Consider the following 20,143-nt stretch of genomic DNA (forward strand, 5'->3'; position numbering starts at 1 on the left):
TTGTTGTTTCCACTAGCTAAAGTGCTTAGGACCTCTGGCTTTGTTAGTTCTACACCACACAATAGTATAAGTAAAAGACATGGCGCAGCTGTGTGTAATTTTTGAGAGTAGGCTCTTTATTTTTATTGTTTTAGTTTATATTAGTTGCCTTTATTGAAAGATATATATTGTTTGCTATCGTGATGTAGGAAATGATTCAGAAAATATCCCAATTAGATGGGTTAGTAAAGCCTGATTGGAATGCTTAGGGTTTATAGTATTTTGTTCAACTGAATTTTCTGATTAACTGTCAGTTAATGAGAAGACCTAAAATCTTTAGGACTCCATTAATTCACATTCCTGTCTAAACAATTAGAGGATAGTAGGCTGGGCGAGGTGGCTCATACCTCTAATCCTACCACTCTGGGAGGCCGAGGAGGGCAGATTGCTCAAGGTCAGGTGTTGGAAACCAGCCTGAGCAAGAGCGAAACCCGGTCTCTACTAAAAATAGAAAGAAAACTAATTGGCCAACTAATATATATAGAAAAAATTAGCCAGGCATGGTGGTGCATGCCTGTAGTCCCAGCTACTTGAGAGGCTGAGGCAGTAGGATTGCTTGAGCCCAGGAGTTTGAGGTTGCTGTGAGCTAGGCTGATGCCATGGCACTCACTCTAGCCTGGGCAACCAAGCAAGACTCTGTCTCAAAAAAAAAAAAAGAAAAAACATTAGAGGATAGTAAACATCAATGGATATTTGAAAGTTGAAGATATAGAGGAAGATATTTACACGTTCAGGTCTCCTTTGCTAAGTGTGTAACTTCTAGTGTAACAAATAAAAAATTAAAAAAATAAAAGATCTCTTGATCCTAGGCCATGTATACTATTCCAGTTATATTAAAATTAAGCCTCTTCTTCCCAATTAAAGTTTTATTTGCCATCTTTTCTTCTATGTAAAAGAAGAAAACAAAATAGGTCTCAAAGGAGCTAGGCTTTTAATTTTGTTTTACTCTCATTCTGAAGTCAATCATGATAATCATATGCCAACAAGTTTCTTTATGTTAAAAACATTTCTTTATATTAAGAGAAATTAGGGCTGGACACAGTGGCTCACGCCTGTAATCCTAGCACTCTGGGAGGCCGAGGCGGGAGGATTGCTTGAGCTCAGGAGTTCGAGACCAGCCTGAGCAAGAGTGAGACTCCGTCTCTACTAAACATAGAAAGAAATTAGCCAAACAACTAAAAATAGAAAAAATTAGCCGGGCATGGTGGCACATGCCTGTAGTCCCAGCTACTCAGGAGGCTGAGGCAGCAGGATCGCTTAAGCCCAGGAGTTTGAGGTTGCTGTGAGCTAGGCTGACACCATGGCACTCTAGCCTGGGCAAGAGTGTGAGACTCTGTCTCAAAAAGAAAAAAAAAAAGAGAAATTAGAATTTAAACATTCTTAGAGCTAAGACCTTTTTTTAGTACAGATTACTATGGCTTATATCTCTCCTAATTAATATAACATTTTTAATAATTTTCCACCTGCATGAGGACAGTCTCATGAATCCATCCTAGTCCTTCTCCTGGTTATTCTTATCTCAGGCCATCATGCTGATGGTGGAGCTGAGGTCAGCTGCCCTCGTACCAGAATTTCAGAAAGCCACTGTAAACTCCAAATAGAAACCTCAGTTTTACACTGTGTCACTTACAAATGGGTATTCAATAAATTCTATTTTATGGTGAATTTCCTGAGAGAAATATCGTTCAGATGATTTGTTTATTTAATGCATCAGTAATATGTGATTCTCGGAATTTTTTGTCCTTATAAATTTGTTGACCTAAAAACATCATAGATGAAAGACTTTTTTCCTACTTAGTATTCTAAGAAAAGGTAGAAATTCAGTTAAACTTCTGCAGAGTTTTGAATGGTAATTGGTTGGTAAAGAAAGATTACCATCCAGAGGATGTGATTTTTTTAAAAAATATATCTGTACCAAAATGCCTTCTGCATTGTGACCACTGTTCAATATTTTTACATATTTCCTCCCATTTTTCTAGGGACTTGAATTATAATAACTTGGAAGAATTTCCTCAGGCTATTAAAGCCCTTCCTAGCTTAAAAGAGCTGTGAGTATTGCTTTGTTCTCTTTATGCCTTAATATCCCTTGCAATGAGCTTTTAGAACATCTTTGTTCCATTACATATATCTATCTATAACATACAAACACAATCATACAAATTACATTGTGTTCACTGGCACAATTTTACTGTATAGGGTTAGATGCTGGTGAAACAAAAACATATGATGTATGGCCTCTGCCTATCCAAAGCTTGCAGTCTTAGTCTCACTGGGGAGGCAGACCGTGTAAGACAGACAGCTGTTTCTAGGTAGAAGTCAGTGCTGAATGAATAGAATAAATAAATCATTCCAGAAAAAGATCCCATTGAAGCTTGGGGTCATTGGAAAAGGCATCACTAAAGGGAAGGAATTTGACCAGACTTGAAGAATGGAAGTATTTAAATAAATGAAAAGAATGAGGAAGCATTTTGGATGTTGGGTTTATCATGAACAGAGATAGTGAATGTCTATGGCATAATAGGGATTGTGTGTCATGAGTTGACAGTTAATATTCTAAGATGCATTGCTTAACAACTATAGGCTGCAGTGAGAGATATTTTGAGGTTAGAACACCTTGGGATTCTTCATGGTCTTAAGTTCTTTGATGGTGAAGCAACAGATAAATGCATGTGAGGGAACTGATAGATACTAGGCTAAGCAGTAGGTTTTAAAAAGAATTACGTGTGGTCCTGAAAAAGATGGTATAGACTTAAAATTCACATTCCCCACATTTTTGAAAATGTTCATGTAATTGTTATCAGTTGTATTTTATATAACACTGAACAGCAGTAGGTACTTGGGACTTATTTCACAAGAGCATAATGCATTTCAAAATACTTTTCTCCTATCTTTCTAGGGGATTTCATAGTAATTCTATTTCTGTTATCCCTGATGGAGCATTTGGTGGTAATCCACTCTTAAGAACTATGTAAGTATTTTCAAAAGTTTCTTTTAACATATAATTATGTAAAGCTATGTCTATACAATGCCAAACATCTGGATAAAGAATGAAAATTCAGGCTTTTAGATATATGTACATTGTGAACAGAGTGCTTATAAACATATGAAATTTTTTTTTTAATATTTTTGCAGACATTTGTATGATAATCCTCTGTCTTTTGTTGGGAACTCAGCATTTCACAATTTATCTGATCTCCATTCCTTGTAAGTATTCTGTAAATTTATAAACAAACCTGAATATTGGAAAACAAGAGTTTATTATTATAGCTTCAGAAAACAAAATCTTTTTAATTTTTTTTTTCTCTTGGGCAGAAGCCCAAAGGAGAACTCTTAAAATTTATAATGGCTCTTATTTATGTGAACGCTTGGCCAAAATGTCACACTTTTTACATTCAAAAGATGAAACTAGTTTTATTTTTAGTTATAACAGTACTATCATTTTAAACTGTTTAAAAGACAAAATGAAAATTTTGTCTATGGAAAAATTTTAAATTACTTTTTCCCTCTCAATTTCTTAAGGGTCATTCGTGGTGCAAGCATGGTGCAGTGGTTTCCCAACCTTACTGGAACTGTCCATCTGGAGAGTCTGTAAGTGTGGGCCTTGACAGAGGGCTTGTAAAACACTGCTGGCCTGTAGCAGGTGCCAGTGCTTTCTAGTGATGATGATGGGTTTCTGCTGATTCCTCAAATCTCCCTTTGTGAATATCGTGCATGGAGATGGATATATTGGGTTTGGGGTCAGTGAACTCAGGCAGAATGCACCCTAGTATGGAGATAAGATCTGAAAAGGTCACTGAAAATATAAGGCAGTAGCGAAGTGCCCAATTAGAAGCAGTGCTCCAGGAATTGAGAAGTGGGAGCAGTCAACGTAGACAATCTGTGAGGTGGCTTCGTGGCAGAGGCAGACTGTTTAAAAATTGAATACTTCAGGTTTCCCAGGGCTGGGTCTTTTATTTAGAAAGACAGGATTAGTAAGACTGGGAATACCGAAAATACATACTCAGGGATGGCATACAGATGATCAAGCTTAGCTAGAATTACATGTTTATAACAGGATGAGGGCATGGTACAAGGAAATTAGAAAATTGTTTGTGACCAGATTTTAAAATGACAAGCCTTGAACATTGAATATTCGGTTATAGCAACGTTTCCCAGTCAGTGGGCTGTGAATGAGTTACAGGTGCATCTAAGATCTTGATGACCTCAGCTCTACCAGGTGGGGCTAAGGCAGCTAGGGTCTCTAGCCACAAGAGCCTTACCACAGTGCCATGTAAATGTTATGATTGTTACATGTGCCAAAATGTAAAAAAAAAAAAAAAAAAAAAAAAAAAAGAATGTTGGAAGTTCCGAGATAAAAAATTTAAACTTGACCCTTAAGACAGTTTAGAGGTGACAAGAATGTTTGTACAGTTAGTGTGAAGGAGGGTAAGGAGGAGAAAGACTAGAAATAGGGAGAAAGGTGAGGAGGGCATGGGAATATTCTACCTGACCAAATGAATACATTTAACCGTGAGAGCTCCTGGTCTTCAATTGCAAACAAATAGCATGGTCTGAGATTTCTCCACCCCTTTCTGCATCATTTCACCCCTATCCATTTAATACATAGTAGCAGTAAAAATGGGGAGAAAGGGTTGATGCTAGAAACACTACAGAGGATGAAATAACAGGAACTGGGATTGACTGCAGCTAGGAGCATGGAAAGGGATGGGAATAAGAGAATATTTCAGAATGCTGAGCCAGGTTGTCTGAAAGTACAGAAAGAAATGAGGTTTGAGGGCAAGATGCTAAGTTGATTTCAAATGTTGAGTGTGAGGTGATAGAATTTGCAACTGATTATAATTAGGTTGTAATTGTGGCTCAGTGTTTTTCTCTTGGTCCAGATGGGAAATCAAGCCCATCATCTGGACAATATTAACATCTCATGTCACAACATTTTTGTATTACTGTGAAACTGATACCAGTATTGAGGGTTAATTTACCTTCCCACATGCCTAACTTTAGGGAGTAGTAATTAGGGATGCATAGACTCTAGTCCATATGCAATTATGTGAGCATTTTTCTGTGTGAGAACAACATTTTGTTTATTATCTTGACTTGAATTATTTCTTAGATGAACAATATTTTTCCACAGGACCTTGACAGGTACAAAGATAAGCAGCATACCTAATAATCTGTGTCAAGAACAAAAGATGCTTAGGACTTTGTAAGTTGGATTCTTCTTCCCTTCCCCTCATATCTTCCTTTTATGTACTTCAGACATGTTTAGTTTTATTTTTAAGGAACTATTTTCATAGTGTGGTTTTGAGGAACAGTTATTTCTTATTTGTTGCCTTCATGTAAATGAGCAGGTGTTTTAATAAGTCCACAGGGTAGATAATGTGCATTTGAATTGGGTTTTCGTGTTATGAATATATCAAATATCTTGTTTTATTTTGAACAAACTAAAACCAAGTTAGGTTTTCCTTTAATTTTTTCTTATCCTGATTCTTTCTCCTTATTCTAGTTTCCCAGGGGCATTATCTCCCCATATTCTCTCTTTCCTAAGCAGAGCCTAAATCTATTTTGAATCAGGAATGAGCTAAGCATGTAGCTTTCTAAAAACTTTAAGCTGACTTAGAAATTAAAAGTAAATAAAGGATGTAAAAATGTTACCAGAATAAACAATTAAGTTACTAAGTTGTTAATAAGTATTCAGTGGAGGAAGATGGTAACAAAATAAATCGCTGATTAAGTACAGTCATGCATCACTTAATGATGGGAATAAGTTCTGAGAAATGTGTGCATAGGTGATTTCATCCTTGTGCAAACATCACAGTGTACTTATACTAACAAAAATGGTATAGCCTACTGCACACCTAGGCTATATGGTATAGGCTCTTGCTCCTAGGCTACAAACATGCATAACATGTTATTGTACTGAATACTGTAGGCAGTTTTAACACAATGGTAAGCATTTGTGTATCTAAACATAGCTAAACATGGAAAACGTACAGTAAAAATACTGTAGTATAATCTTGTGGGATCACCATTGTGCATGTGATCTGTCCTTGATGAAACACTGTTATATGGTGCATGACTAACTAAATGGTTTAGTGGAGTATCAAACTTAACCATGATGATCACTATTGAGGAAACACTGCAGGGGGATTGAGAATTAACTAGTTCTGATATTTGATTTAACATAAATGTTTTTAAAAATGTGGGTAAGCATACTATTCTTAGCTTTTTAATTAAAGAGTAACATAGCAACTATTCATGGGACAGACAACATTGGAAAAATATAAATTTTTTGAAACAATCTGTAGCTTTACCACTTAAAAGAAATCTTATATATTTTCCATATTATATTTTTATATATTTAATTGTATATGTTATATAATTGTCTATACTCAACCTTATGTTCTTGAACTTTACCAGTCTTAGGCCTTTCATATCACTGAGGTGCTCTAAAAGCTTGCAAATATTAGGAAGGAAATAGTTGCTTTTCTTGTCCAGCCATATCTCTTTATTACAGATCTTAGCACTGCTTTCAATGCTTCTGAGTATAGCTCTTTTAATATAGTATTCTGATAACATTAATTTGTTCATTTCTGTTGTCTTAAGGGACTTGTCTTACAACAATATAAAAGACCTTCCAAGCTTTAATGGTTGTCATGCCTTGGAGGAAATGTGAGTTGGCCTTTGACTTACTCTTTTTGCTGTGGCATATTGTTAATTTGTTGAGCATTTTCTATTTTGAATAAACTGCTTTAATATTAAAAAATTAGAAATTCATATAATCAGATGTTCCTATCAGTAGTCAAATGGTACCAGATATGTTCCTGCAACCAGCGTGTATTAGGCACTTGTATCTGTCAGGGATTCTGTGAGAGCCTGTGATGGGAAGAGAGTATATATGCAAAACAAAACAAAAAACTTGTTTGTTTTGTTGAGGGAAACCTGACATGGTTACTAGTATTTTCTGTGTACCTATGTAGGACAGCCGTGATAGGAGTTGGTTGGGAAATGGGGGTAGTAAGGTATTAATTATCCCATTTTTAATTCTTCCTCTAACTTTATTTCTGGTATTTATTATGGTTGTGTTGTCTTGGATACTTTCTCACTGTATCATCTTCCTTCTCTCACACCTGAGTGGGGTTGATAAAGAATTTTAGATAGCTTACCAATTAATTCCCAGTATAATATGGGATGGAATACAAAGTAGTCTAACTCTTTCATTTTATAGGCAAGGAAAGGGTGGTTCTCTTTACTTTCAACAGAATTAATGAATGTTATTGTGCATGGGTATTTAATCCTGGAAAAAGCTTAAGAAATTTTATTTTTCAAAATTGAAAATAAATGTTTTTCTCTTTATGTCTGTTTTTTCTTTCATTGTTTCTTTCCTTTTTTTTTTTTTTAGTTCTTTGCAACGTAATCAGATCTCCCAAATAAAGGAAGGTACTTTTCAAGGCCTCAGATCCCTAAGGATTCTGTAAGTTTGTGTGATTAGTTATACTTAAAGATATGATTTATGTTATGTAACTATTGTTTCAAACTTTGCTACTTTATGAATAATACTTTGTGAATAGTACTTTATGAATAATATACTCTTAGTATTTTTTTTTGCCTTAATCAGTGATATCGTACATTGGTGAGTACAAAATGTATAATGTGTATAACCTGAAAGATATAGCTTGCTTGTTTTCAAATTGTAATAGTGAAGTTTGCCAATTAGTTCAGGCATGGGCAGGCAGATTACAGCCTGTGGATCAAATACAACCTGCTTCCTTTTTTATAAATTAAGTTTTATTAGAACATAGCCAGGCCTTGGTTCGAAGTGTTGTCTAAAGCTGCTTATGCCTTATTATGGCAGAATTGAGTAGTTCCAGCAGAGACCATATGGCCCACAAAGACAAAAATATTTACTGTCTGGTCTTCTACAGAAAAAGTTTGCTAACCCCTGTGCTGGAGTATCTATCATGACAAATATGGCTCACAGGCCACAGAAGTGCTCATTTAAAAAATTATTTGTATTTGAATACATATTTGTGCCAGGTGCTCTACTAAGCACTTGGGAATAAAGAGGTGACTAAGGTAAATATTGTCATTCACTGTCTTCCTAGAAATTTGGTACAGAATACCCAACACACTAAATTAGTGATCATATTCTTAATATAGAAAGTTTGAAGAATTGACAGTGAAGTGAAATTACACAGATTGAATGTGGCTTTCCAGCATATCCCTTTTAAGAAATTACAACATGCATTCTACTGGAAAATATTTAAGGGGCATTTGGGTTGCTGTATCTTTTTGGGTAGTGGACTAGCTTTCTGTGGGCCTAGGCAGTGGTAAGTAAGGAGGCTGGCTCCTAGCTGCCATCACTTCTACAGCACTGATAAGTGACAGCAATGAAAAGCTGGTGTTTTTGTGATTTGAGACCAAGTGTGCTGAGTTTTCCTCTTATCCAGGAGATGTGTCATGGGATGAATTTATCCAGCTTTTAAATTTCCATTAAGACTCAATTTAAGTGTGGTTGAAGATTACTTCTCTGTTTTATTCTGTAATAGCAGAATTTCTCAGGGTGTGTTCTTGAATTTAGAGCTCATATTTATTTCCTGCTTAGAAAAAGAATGCTATCTGAAGCCCTCCTGGAATGCTCTTGTTTGCGTATTGATTATCTGTCTTCCCTCAGGGCCTTATCAAACTAACCTTTGAGAAGGCAAATAATATGAAGCCTGTTTTTATTTTCAGCTTTGTCAGGAGCTGGGCTTTTCCTCACCTAGTTAAGAGTACCAAAGGTTGTAATCATTTATATTTTCGAATTGGCATCAGAATGATAAAGTGGAGAAAATTCACAACTGTTTCAAAAACAGATGCCAGGGAACATATTCCCAGAAAGGGACTGTTGCGAAGGAGAAGGCTTTCAACATAAATGTGAAAAATGTTGCTGGACAAGATTGAAGATCTTTGTTATCTTATATTGTGTTATCTTATATTGTGGGATAGTGTGTTGCTACCTTAGGTCATAAAGGGTAGTTTAAGTAACTGACTGGGTTTTGAGTGTTTATTTGAAAAGATTAGCATGTTACTCTTAAAATTGCAGAGATCTGAGCAGAAACCTGATCCATGAAATTCACAGCAGAGCTTTTGCCAAGCTTGGGCCAATAACTAACCTGTAAGTAGATGATTTTATGCAGTAATATCGTGAAAGTAGTAACTAGTGCTACAGAAACTTGTGTTTTAACATTGTCAAATCACAATATTTCTCTCTTTAGTCTTTCCCTTCTATAAATGCTAAGTTGCCATTGATAGTAAGGTCTTCTCAAATGGCAAGATACATGCTAGATCTATTGTTTCAGCATACCTCAACTAAGGATCTCACAGTTATGATGTTGATACATGTAGAGATGTTTTTATGTGATTTGTATCTTAGATGTTAACTTAAAGTCTCATTCACATTTTAGAGATGTAAGTTTCAATGAATTGACTTCATTTCCTACGGAAGGCCTGAATGGGCTAAATCAACTGAAACTTGTAGGCAACTTCAAGCTGAAAGAAGCCTTAGCAGCAAAAGACTTTGTTAATCTCAGGTGTGTTTTTGCTTATTTTTGTTTTTTGTTGAAGTTATGGGAGGCTGCAAAATTATAGAGTGTCCTGGTTTTTTGCTGTGGTTCCCAGATTTTCTGGTAGGCTATAATTTAAGAGTATTTTCTACTTCATTCCTTGCTAATTTGGCAAAAAATAGAACATGAGCATTATTCCATAGATTTTGAGAATATGAACTGGAACCCTTGATGTTCTCAAAGAGATAATAGAGCTATTTATTGGAATGGTTTTTTAATACAGGGGACTTGTCATTAACAACAATATGGCAGAAACCACGTAAGTGTAAACCTATAGAAAATTGATACAATGCTATAATACTTCAAGAAGACTTTAGAGTAGTGGGGGGGGTCATTAAATATAGTAGAGAGCTTGAAAATATTGTTGGAGAAAAGAATAAATATTTTCATTAGTTATCTGAAAAAAGTAAATTCATTTCATGGTGTAAAGTCACAGATGACCTGGGGCATTAACTTCAAATTTGTAACTTCAAGTTTGTATGATAAATTGGGCATAGTTAATACATTTATTAAAAGAGTCATAAGACTTGACTTTAAATTGCAGCATTGCTTATTAAATTTTAAATATGGTTTGATTTATATCCAACTTTTAAGCAGCATCTTATAAAAAGAGAGAAATTCATAGTGTCATCTGTTACCAGAGCTCTTTTCACAGATGAGGAAACTGAGGCCCACAGAGGAGGAATGGCCAGCCTAAACCATGTGACAGTCAGGTCCTTTTGACCCCTAGGCTATGGTTTTCTAGGATTAAAATACTTTTTACAAAAACAAAATCATATCTGTGAAATTGCTATTCAGTGTAGATTTTACAACTTTTTTCCAGGTCTTTATCAGTACCATATGCTTATCAGTGCTGTGCATTTTGGGGCTGTGAATCATATGCAAATTTAAACACGGAAGATAACAGCCTCCAAGACCACAGTGTGGCAAAGGAAAAAGGCAAGTGCCTGAACTTTTAAAAATAAAACATTCAACAGAAAATTGCAGGAAATTATGGTTCTTTTGAATTTTTAATTAAATGTACTTTATGTTTTATATTCAGGTACTGCTGATGCAGCAAACATCACAAGCAATGCTGAAAATGAAGAACATAGTCAAATAATTATCCACTGTACACCCTCAACAGGTATGCTCAACCAGTTTTGCCATAGTTTCTTGCTCTAAACAAACATGAGGCAAACACATATAAAATTTCTGGGGAGAGATGTGATTTTTGTAACAGGGGCAATACTAGATGATCCCATAAGGCCTTCTGACTCACAGTGTGGTGTGTGCAGCTTAGGCCTCTCTTGGAGAATCTCAGGCCCAGACCCACTGAATCAGAATCTGCATGTTAACAAGCTCCCAGGTGAGGGTTATGCACATTGGCATTTGAGAGGCACTTTCTTAATGCTCCTTTAACTCTACGACTAGTTCTATGTAAGTGTTTGGTCTATAAGGATTTTTAGTGGGGTTTTTTTGTGGGTTTTTGTGTGTGTCTGTGTGTGTGTGTGCGTGTGTTAATGTAACCTTACCTTTCATTTTTTTTTCCCTCCTGATTTGCATCATTGAATTTAGCAGTCTTGGGAAAGTTACTAAACTGACACCACATATTTGGTGATGATTGGAATTGTCATATTCTACCTAATCTACCAGAGAAGATGGAATTATAATTTTACTGTAAAAGAAAGGATTAAATATTTGAGTTAAATTGCATGCTACAAAGTAGATTTGTTGGCCGGGCATGGTGGCTCACACCTGTAATCCTAGCACTCTGGGAGGCCGAGGCAGGCAGATTGCTCGAGGTCAGGAGTTCGAAACCAGCCTGAGCAAGAGCGAGACCCCGTCTCTACTATAAATAGAAAGAAACTAATTGGCCAACTAATATATATAGAAAAAATTAGCCGGGCATGGTGGCGCATGCCTGTAGTCCCAGCCACTCGGGAGGCTGAGGCAGTAGGATTGCTTGAGCCCAGGAGTTTGAGGTTGCTGTGAGCTAGGCTGACGCCATGGCACTCACTCTAGCCTGGGCAACAAAGCAAGACTCTGTCTCAAAAAAAAGTAGATTTGTTTGTAGTATATATCAACAGGATGGTCTGGACATTAATTTTATAATGCAGAATCGTAAGTATTGTAGATTCACTAATGATGACTGCTGAATTGTGAGCTTCTTAAGGGGCTGTGTGTTTATACTCTTTGAATACTTAACACACAGTTTGTCGTATAGAGAATAAGCTTTAATGTACCAGATAAGTGAATGGGGTTGGTAAGAATCATTTAAATTTATGCAATTTATTTTATTATGTGCTAGTCTCTGTATTAGCTTTTGGAGGTTGGGAGGCAGCTCACTCACTTGTCTCACTGGAGTTCACGTGTTGGAGAATGTACCTAAAGAACTGACGATCCATTGAGGAGGGAACAGCTTTATTAAAGGAGAGGCTAGACTTGAACATGCAGCCATTCCATTTCTTCCACATTGAATCTAAACCTTGGGGTTGGCGAGGAGGAAAGATGGTCTGAGCTCATTTCCTGAGGCTGAAGTGGGGATGAACGCGGCAGGCCTGCCTCCCCCTGCACAGTTGCGGTAGCCCACGGACATTCAAGGGCTTACTGCAGAAACAGGAAGTGGAGGAGAGCTGGGATCCTTCTTCAGAACCAGAGGAGGCAGCAGGCTTCCAAAGACAGAGACTGGGGTGGAGGCTACTCCCCAGGCTTTTTTGGGAAAGTGACCCTGCTTACCTATAAAAGAATTCTCGAAAGGGGAGGTATCCTATCCTCCAAGGTCAGATGAGCTACCCCTCCCCTTCCATGAAGAAGGATGAGTTCAGATAACAGATAAAAGGTGATAAAAAGTTTTCTTTTGACACTTCCTGAGGAGGGTGTAAAACAGAAATTTAAATTTCTTTTAAAAGTTTTTTTTGTGTTTATTTGGAAATCAGATAGATGGTGCAGAACTGGCTTTTTAGGTCTGTGACTGTCTCAACAATTAATATGTTTTATTGGATATATCAATTTCATGACAGTTCAGAATGATAAAAACATGTGTTTTAGGCAATGGTAATACATAGTTTACCTGTGCTTCATGTCAAAATTTTGTTTTTCTTTCCTAATTTTTAAATAAAAACAGTTGTCATGTGATATAACTAGTGTGTCAAAGTCAGTTACTAGAATGTGCAGTTCAGCCGCTGAATGAGTTCTTGTAATCCTAGTTTGTGTTATAGAGGATTTTATTATACTTAGCTTTGAATGAATAGTTAACATCACTGTGGTTTAGTCCTAGCTATACTTTCTTACTGAATGACCTCTGGTCAATCATATGCTTTGAAATATCAGTTTCTCTTGATGAAAAATGGGGACAATGCTACCTGTCTTAACCTGCCTCATCAAGTTGCATTTGAAAGCAATAAGAAAATATATAAAAATATGAAAAAAAAGGTGTATATACATATATGAAGGATACTGAGACTAGGAAGGAAGAAGAAAAGGGAGCTAATGTTTACTGAAGTCCAACTACATACACAACAACCTCCTTTAAGTACTTTATGTATGTAATTTTACTTAAGCTGCACAACTCTGTGAAACAGGCATTGTTAGCCACAAGTGAGAAAATGAAATTTATAGAAATGTAAGTGCTTTCTCAAGGTTAGAGAGGCAAGTAGCAAGTTATAAAACATCTTATTCCAGACCTCAGTGTTATCAAATACCTTTTATGTGCCAGACATTGTGCTGTGTATATTAACTTAGATGTAAGAAAAAAAATCAAATTTTCTTCTGTATGTCACTCTGTGGCCTTATTAAATATTTAATAAGATAAAATTTTTTAAATTGCCTAGTCCATGAACAAAATATCTTAGAAGTGGTAATCTTTTCAATCTGATTCAATATAGGTAGATGGCAGATTTAATTATTCTTAACTATCAATTTCTCTATCAAGACAATATCATATGAAATATGACCTTTTCTAAATTGTCTTTTATTTCTCTCTTTTTTTTCATTTCAGGTGCTTTTAAGCCCTGTGAATATTTACTGGGAAGCTGGATGATTCGTCTTACTGTGTGGTTCATTTTCTTGGTTGCATTGTTTTTCAACCTGCTTGTCATTTTAACAACATTTGCATCTTATACTTCACTGCCTTCCTCCAAATTGTTCATAGGCTTGATTTCTGTGTCTAACTTATTCATGGGAATCTATACTGGCATCTTAACTTTTCTTGATGCTGTGTCCTGGGGCAGATTTGCTGAATTTGGCATTTGGTGGGAGACTGGCAATGGCTGCAAAGCAGCTGGGTTTCTTGCAGTTTTCTCCTCAGAAAGTGCCATATTTTTATTAATGCTAGCAACTGTTGAAAGAAGCTTATCTGCAAAAGATGTAATGAAAAATGGGAAAAGCAATCATCTCAAACAGTTCCGAGTTGCTGTCCTTTTTGCTTTCCTGTGTGCTGCAGTAGCAGGCTGCTTTCCCCTTTTCCACAGAGGGGAATATTCTGCATCACCCCTCTGCTTGCCGTTTCCTACTGGAGAAGCACCATCGTTAGGATTTACTGTAACCTTAGTGCTATTAAACTCACTAGCATTTTTATTAATGGCCATTATCTACACTAAACTGTATTGCAACTTGGAAAAAGAGGACCTCTCAGAAAACTCACAATCTAGCATGATTAAGCATGTTGCTTGGCTAATCTTCACCAACTGCATCTTTTTCTGCCCTGTTGCATTCTTCTCATTTGCACCATTGATCACTGCAATCTCTATCAGCCCTGAAATAATGAAGTCTGTTACTCTGATATTCTTCCCATTGCCTGCTTGCCTGAATCCAGTCCTGTATGTTTTCTTCAACCCAAAGTTTAAAGAAGACTGGAAGTTACTGAAGCGACGCGTTAACAAGAAAAATGGGTCTGTTTCAGTTTCCATCAGTAGCCAAGGTGGTTGTGTGGAACAGGATTTCTACTACGACTGTGGCATGTACTCACACTTGCAGGGTAACCTGACCATGTGCGACTGCTGCGAATCATTTCTTTTGACAAAGCCAGTATCGTGCAAACATTTAATAAAATCACACAGCTGTCCTGCACTAGCAGTGGCTTCTTGCCAAAGACCGGAAGGCTATTGGTCTGACTGTGGCACACAGTCGGCCCACTCTGATTATGCAGATGAAGAAGACTCCTTTGTCTCAGACAGTTCTGACCAGGTGCAGGCCTGTGGACGAGCCTGCTTCTACCAGAGTCGAGGATTCCCTCTGGTGCGCTATGCTTACAATCTACCAAGAGTTAAAGACTGAACTACTGTGTTTGTAACCGTTTCCCCTGTCAACCAAATCATATTGTTTATAGAGTGAACCCTATTCTGATCCTTCATCTGGGAAGCACTTCTGTAATCACTGCCTGGTGTCACTTAGAAGAAGGGGAAGGTGGCAGTTTATTTCTCAAACCAGAACTTTTCAAAGAACAGGTGCCTACATTATAAATTGGTGAAAAATGTAACATCCAAGCAACGTGTGGTCTGTTTAAAACAAATTTATAAGTTGAAAAGAATTTTAGGTTTATTATAGCAATGTGATGTTAGGTTTTTCTGACCCATGAGAAGCAAATTTGTACCTATTTTTGAATTAAGCACAAGACAAAGAACAGCTGTTAATATTTTTTAAAAAATATTTTACAATGTGATTTTCTATAACTGAAGAAAAATTCTTGCTAATTTTACCTAATGTTTCATCATTAATCTCAGGACAATTTACTGCAGGGCCAAAAAAGGGATTGTCTCCCAGCTAGAACTGTGAGAGTATACATATACATTACCTTATTGTGTTTTCTATTTCCATCTTTGACATAAGAGCATCATAAATTTTAAGTGATTTAAAAAATTAAAACCTAAAGATGTTTTTAAAACAATATTAACAGCTGTTAGATTTTTTAAAATAAAGCTGAACATTTATTTTCAGTCATTATACATTGCTTTGGTGCAATCAGTAATTTTTTCCTCAGTATTTTTTTCGATCACACTACTAGGTAAAAGTAAAGGGCTAATTGCTATGTGAGTTTAGTAGATTTGGCTAAACTACTAACTATTATAATATGGGGTTTTAACAGTATCTGAGGGATGTGATGGCTCCGTGTAATGTTCCTGTTAATAAACACTTCCTAATGTCATTGGCTCTACTGATATTTTCCAATTATGTTAGTATGTCAGCTATTTATAGTTTGGATTATATAGAAAGTAAACTATGAACAATAATTGCATTTACTTGGAAGAAACCGGGCATAATTATGACACAAAGCACATATTAATACATTTAGTTCTTAGTGAGCTGGATCTTCCTGACTCTGTGCTATTACAAGGAAACTTCCATGTTTTCCCATACTATGATTTAAAAAAGAGCCTATTCAATAGCTCAGATGCTGAGCTATGGTTGATAAGATAAACATGTTATTAAGAGGGGGAAAAAAAGGAATAAAGCTTAGTCCTATGCCTTTAGAAGTTAAAAATTTTACTTGGTTCTTATCTATGGACTTTTGACATATTACTATATGGAATCTTAAAGTTACACTTGTTCAGTATCTTTTTTGAACAATGTGCTAAATCAATAGCAAACCCACTGCCATATTAGTTATTCTGGATACACTAAAAAACATTAAGCTAGATTGCAGTTTAATAATTAAACTGTACATACTGTGCATATAATGAATTTTTATCTTATGTAAATTATTTTAGAACACAAGTTGGGAAATGTGGCTTCTGTTCATTTCGTTTAATTAAAGCTACCTCCTAAACTATAGTGGCTGCCAGTAGCAGAATGTTAAATTGTGGTTTATATACTTTTTTGCATTGTATATAGTCTTGGTTGTACATTGTCAGTGTAATAAAAGCAGAATCTTTGTATATCAAAATCACGTAGTTTGTATAAAATGTGGGAAGGATTTATTTACAGTGTGTTGTAATTTTGTAAGGCCAACTATTTACAAGTTTTAAAAATTGTTATTTGTATATTTACATATCTGATAAACATGAAATCATAACTTGGTAAGAAACTCCTAATTAAAAGGTTTTTTTCCCAAAATTCAAGTTACTGAAAATTTTTTCTTTTATTCATTTAAAAAATAGAATAGCCAGATATATGAAATATGTTAAACTGTACTATATATGGTATGAAATACAATATTGTACTCAGTGTTTTGAATTATTAAAGTTTCTAGAAAACAATCTATTTTGCCTTAATTTATAATTAGGTATATTAATGAATTTACTTAGTGTTAAAGTAAGCAAATCAAATATTTTTTAAGTGGAGAACAGTAGAAGAAATGTTGGAAGTAACCATTAGAAAATACTATTTGGGGCTGGGCACAGTGGCTCACACCTGTAAGTCATCCCAGCACTCTGGGATGATTGCTTGTGGTCAGGAGTTTGAGACCAGCCTGAGCAAGAGTGAGACGCCATCTCTACTAACTATAGAAAAAAATTAGCTGGATGTGGTGGTGCATGCCTGTAGTCCCAGCTACTTGCCAGGGTAAAGCAAGAGGATCGCTTGAGTCCAGGCATTTGAGGTTGCTGTGAGCTAGGCTGATGCCATGGCATTCTAGCCTAGGTGACAGAGTGAGAGACTGTCTCAAAAAAAAAAAAGAAAAGAAATACTATTTTGATATTTAACTATAAATATTTAAGAACTCTTTGCTGAAATTTGGAAAGTTTTATCCTAAGTCTTAACCATAGAAAACAAATTGTAGATTTTAGGAGAATACCATCAATTAAATATTTAAAAGCAAATGATTAAAAATCTGCATGATATTAAATGTAGTCAATTGCTCAGTTGCTTAGAAATACCTCCATCTTTATAACCATAAAATCCTCATTTTGTAGATGAGGAACAAAGGGCTTAATGAAACCCTGAGTCACAGCAAATTAGACTCTAAACCAGAACCCAACTCCTTTTAATTCTGGACAGAGTTTTTTGGGTGTGTTTGTTTTAAACTTTATTATATATATGTATGAAATTTCCGTAACAAAGAGTAGTATAAATATACCACCTCCCCACCCTTCACCCCATACCCATCACTGCTTTGAAGATTATCCACAGCACATGGTGAATTTTGTTTCATTTTCACCCCATTCACTAACCCCCTCCACTTCCTTTGTCTCTTGGATTATCTTGAAACAGATCTAAGACATGTTGGTTCATCTGTAAGTACTTCAAGTCTAGGGATAAATTTTTAAAGTTGCATACTATATTACAACAGGGCTAAATGGTAATGGCATTATTTTTGTAACAGTTATAGATTTTTAAGCTAAAGTAACTCTTCACTTATACAAGGATACAAAGCCAGCAAAAAATAATTATCTCAAATATACCATGAAAAAGTGAAAATAAATTAGAAAATGTTACTGAGCCAACACCCTAAAACTTAAGGGGAGAGACCTTCTTTGGAGCTTATGTGTACATTTATATTAATATAGAATTCTACCCACCTTGATTATGGCTTCTCAGCCCCAGTAATGAAAAGGCACTATAAGAAATGAGACCACAGGACTTGATTATGTTCAAACACTAGCGCAAGTGCTATATGACTTTTTGTCTCCTAGCCTTTGAGAGGGTCCAGTGTTGCTAGAGCATAATTCAATAGTTTGGTCATAATGATGATCCTGAAGCATCAAGGAAAGGGCATACTTTGTTTAGTAAAACTTTTTTTTTCTTGAGACAGGAGTCTTGCCCTGTTGCCCTGCATGGAGTACAGTGGTATCATCATAGTTCACTGCAACCTCAAACACCTAGGCTCAAGTGATCCTCCTGCTTCAAGCCTCCCCAGTAGCTGGGACTACAGGCGTGAGCCACCTCGCCCCGGCTATTTTTTTTACTTTCAGTAGAGACCAGTCTCACTCTTGCTCAGGCTGGCCTCAAACTCCTGAGCTCAAGCAATCTTCCTCCCTCAGTCTACCAGAGGGCTAGGATTCCAGGCATGAGCCACCCTGCCCAGCTGTTTAGTAAAACATCTTGAGGCAGAGAAGCATATCCCATTTCAGATTCCCTTATCAAGAGATTAAAATGGAAAATTTTTGGAATTTACACAAAATTTACCATTGTATCTGTTGGGTCCTGAGCTTTGAGGATTAATAAGATAATAAGATGTGGTTAGATAGATTTTTTATTTTACAGAGGAGTAAATTAGGAAAATTAGTATCAGGAAAACCATTGATTCAAATCCACGTCCCTTTCATACTAAAACTTGTGTGTTTTCCACTACACTTCAGTTATATCAGGTTTTATGTTATGTCTATTGCAAGCTTACCTCTTCATGAAGACCGAAGGCAGCTCGGGGCCTTTTGATGTTGTTATTGATACTAGTGATGTTCTGATAAAAGGTTTTAACCAGATATGCCAATATTGAATATTTGGGATAGAGAATGAAAACTCCATTAAGTTAGTTTTATTCTGTGATCAATATTATCACTCAGTCAGGGATTGCTCCAGTTTTCTTCCATTTTCATTTTGTTTTTATGGAAATTTTTAACAAAATATTCCATTTAAATAGTTTTAACCATGTCATGTTTTATTATAGCTTTTGCCTTCTGAATTGTCTTAGGTTGCTATTATTGCTACCATATCTAATTCTCCTGTGTCAAATTTTGCAGATCTAAATTTCATCAAAAATTTTGGATCACACTTTGGTCAGTAACAAATTTTGTGTGTTGTTTTAGCCACTGTCAGTTTTCACTTCGTGATAGTTCTACCAGCAATATATTTAATACATTAAGGTTAATACATTATGACTTTAACAGAAGACATATTTATTTACAAGTGTAGACAGTTTTGTCAGCATGAATAAAATACTCAGCTTAGTTGTCTATATCACCTCTCCCTTGCTACTTTTATCATCATTCCCTAAGAGAAAAGTGCCCCTAAGGTCACACACAATTGTTTCTTTCCTCATAAAATGCAAATCACAGCATATTTTAGTGGGATGATTGATTCTTCACCATAAAAGGATGAAGAACTTGAGGTAAGGGCAGGACTTTCATGGATCCCCAGTACTTTGTGCAGGCCCTAGCATACACTAGCGGCTTCAAAGAGGTTAAAAATTCACATGTATAGGTAAATTAGTTCCCTTAAGATGCCGCGCAAACAGAATGCAACAAAAATGCTGAAAGACTGTCCCAAAGGTGCACTCTTGGATACACTTGTAAACTTGTATAAAGTCCTCCCCCCCGCCCCCTTTGCTCAACTTGTGCTGAAAGGAATCACGACTGATGCTTATAATCCTGACCTTGTCATTACGGGGAGGTGTGTGTGTGGGGGGGGGGTAGTTTTGGCTTCTGCCTCTTACCCTTGAGAAGCATCTGCCTTACTCAGTGATAGGTAGCATTTCATGGACCAAATGAGCTGCGACACCACAGCAAACAAAGGACAGGCGCTTAAAGTTGTTAGCAAGGAGCCAGGACCTCGCCCGTGGCAAAGGGTGGTGCGGAATGAAACAAACTCACCCGCAGCAGATAAATGCCTCCTAGAGACGAGGAAGGCCCGACCAAGGGAGGCCTGGA

The 20,143-nt window shown here is 36.3% G+C and overlaps 1 protein-coding gene across 1 annotated transcript in view; it reads left to right on the forward strand.

Annotated features, from left to right (window-relative positions):
• LGR4 (leucine rich repeat containing G protein-coupled receptor 4) overlaps positions 1-16,678 on the forward strand; it is a 99,509-nt gene extending 82,831 nt beyond the window's left edge. The window contains exons 7-18 of the mRNA XM_012744649.3: positions 2,019-2,087; positions 2,936-3,007; positions 3,172-3,243; positions 3,559-3,627; positions 5,171-5,242; positions 6,643-6,708; positions 7,439-7,510; positions 9,122-9,193; positions 9,483-9,608; positions 10,465-10,580; positions 10,684-10,767; positions 13,621-16,678. Coding sequence (XP_012600103.2) covers positions 2,019-2,087; positions 2,936-3,007; positions 3,172-3,243; positions 3,559-3,627; positions 5,171-5,242; positions 6,643-6,708; positions 7,439-7,510; positions 9,122-9,193; positions 9,483-9,608; positions 10,465-10,580; positions 10,684-10,767; positions 13,621-14,897 — 2,167 coding nt within the window. The 3' untranslated portion in view covers positions 14,898-16,678. The remainder of the gene's footprint in view (positions 1-2,018; positions 2,088-2,935; positions 3,008-3,171; positions 3,244-3,558; positions 3,628-5,170; positions 5,243-6,642; positions 6,709-7,438; positions 7,511-9,121; positions 9,194-9,482; positions 9,609-10,464; positions 10,581-10,683; positions 10,768-13,620) is intronic.
• The last annotated feature ends 3,465 nt before the right edge of the window (positions 16,679-20,143 follow it).

The sequence above is a fragment of the Microcebus murinus genome, chromosome 4 (genome assembly GCF_040939455.1).
Source record: "Microcebus murinus isolate Inina chromosome 4, M.murinus_Inina_mat1.0, whole genome shotgun sequence".
In the NCBI taxonomy this organism is placed as follows: Eukaryota; Metazoa; Chordata; class Mammalia; order Primates; family Cheirogaleidae; genus Microcebus; species Microcebus murinus.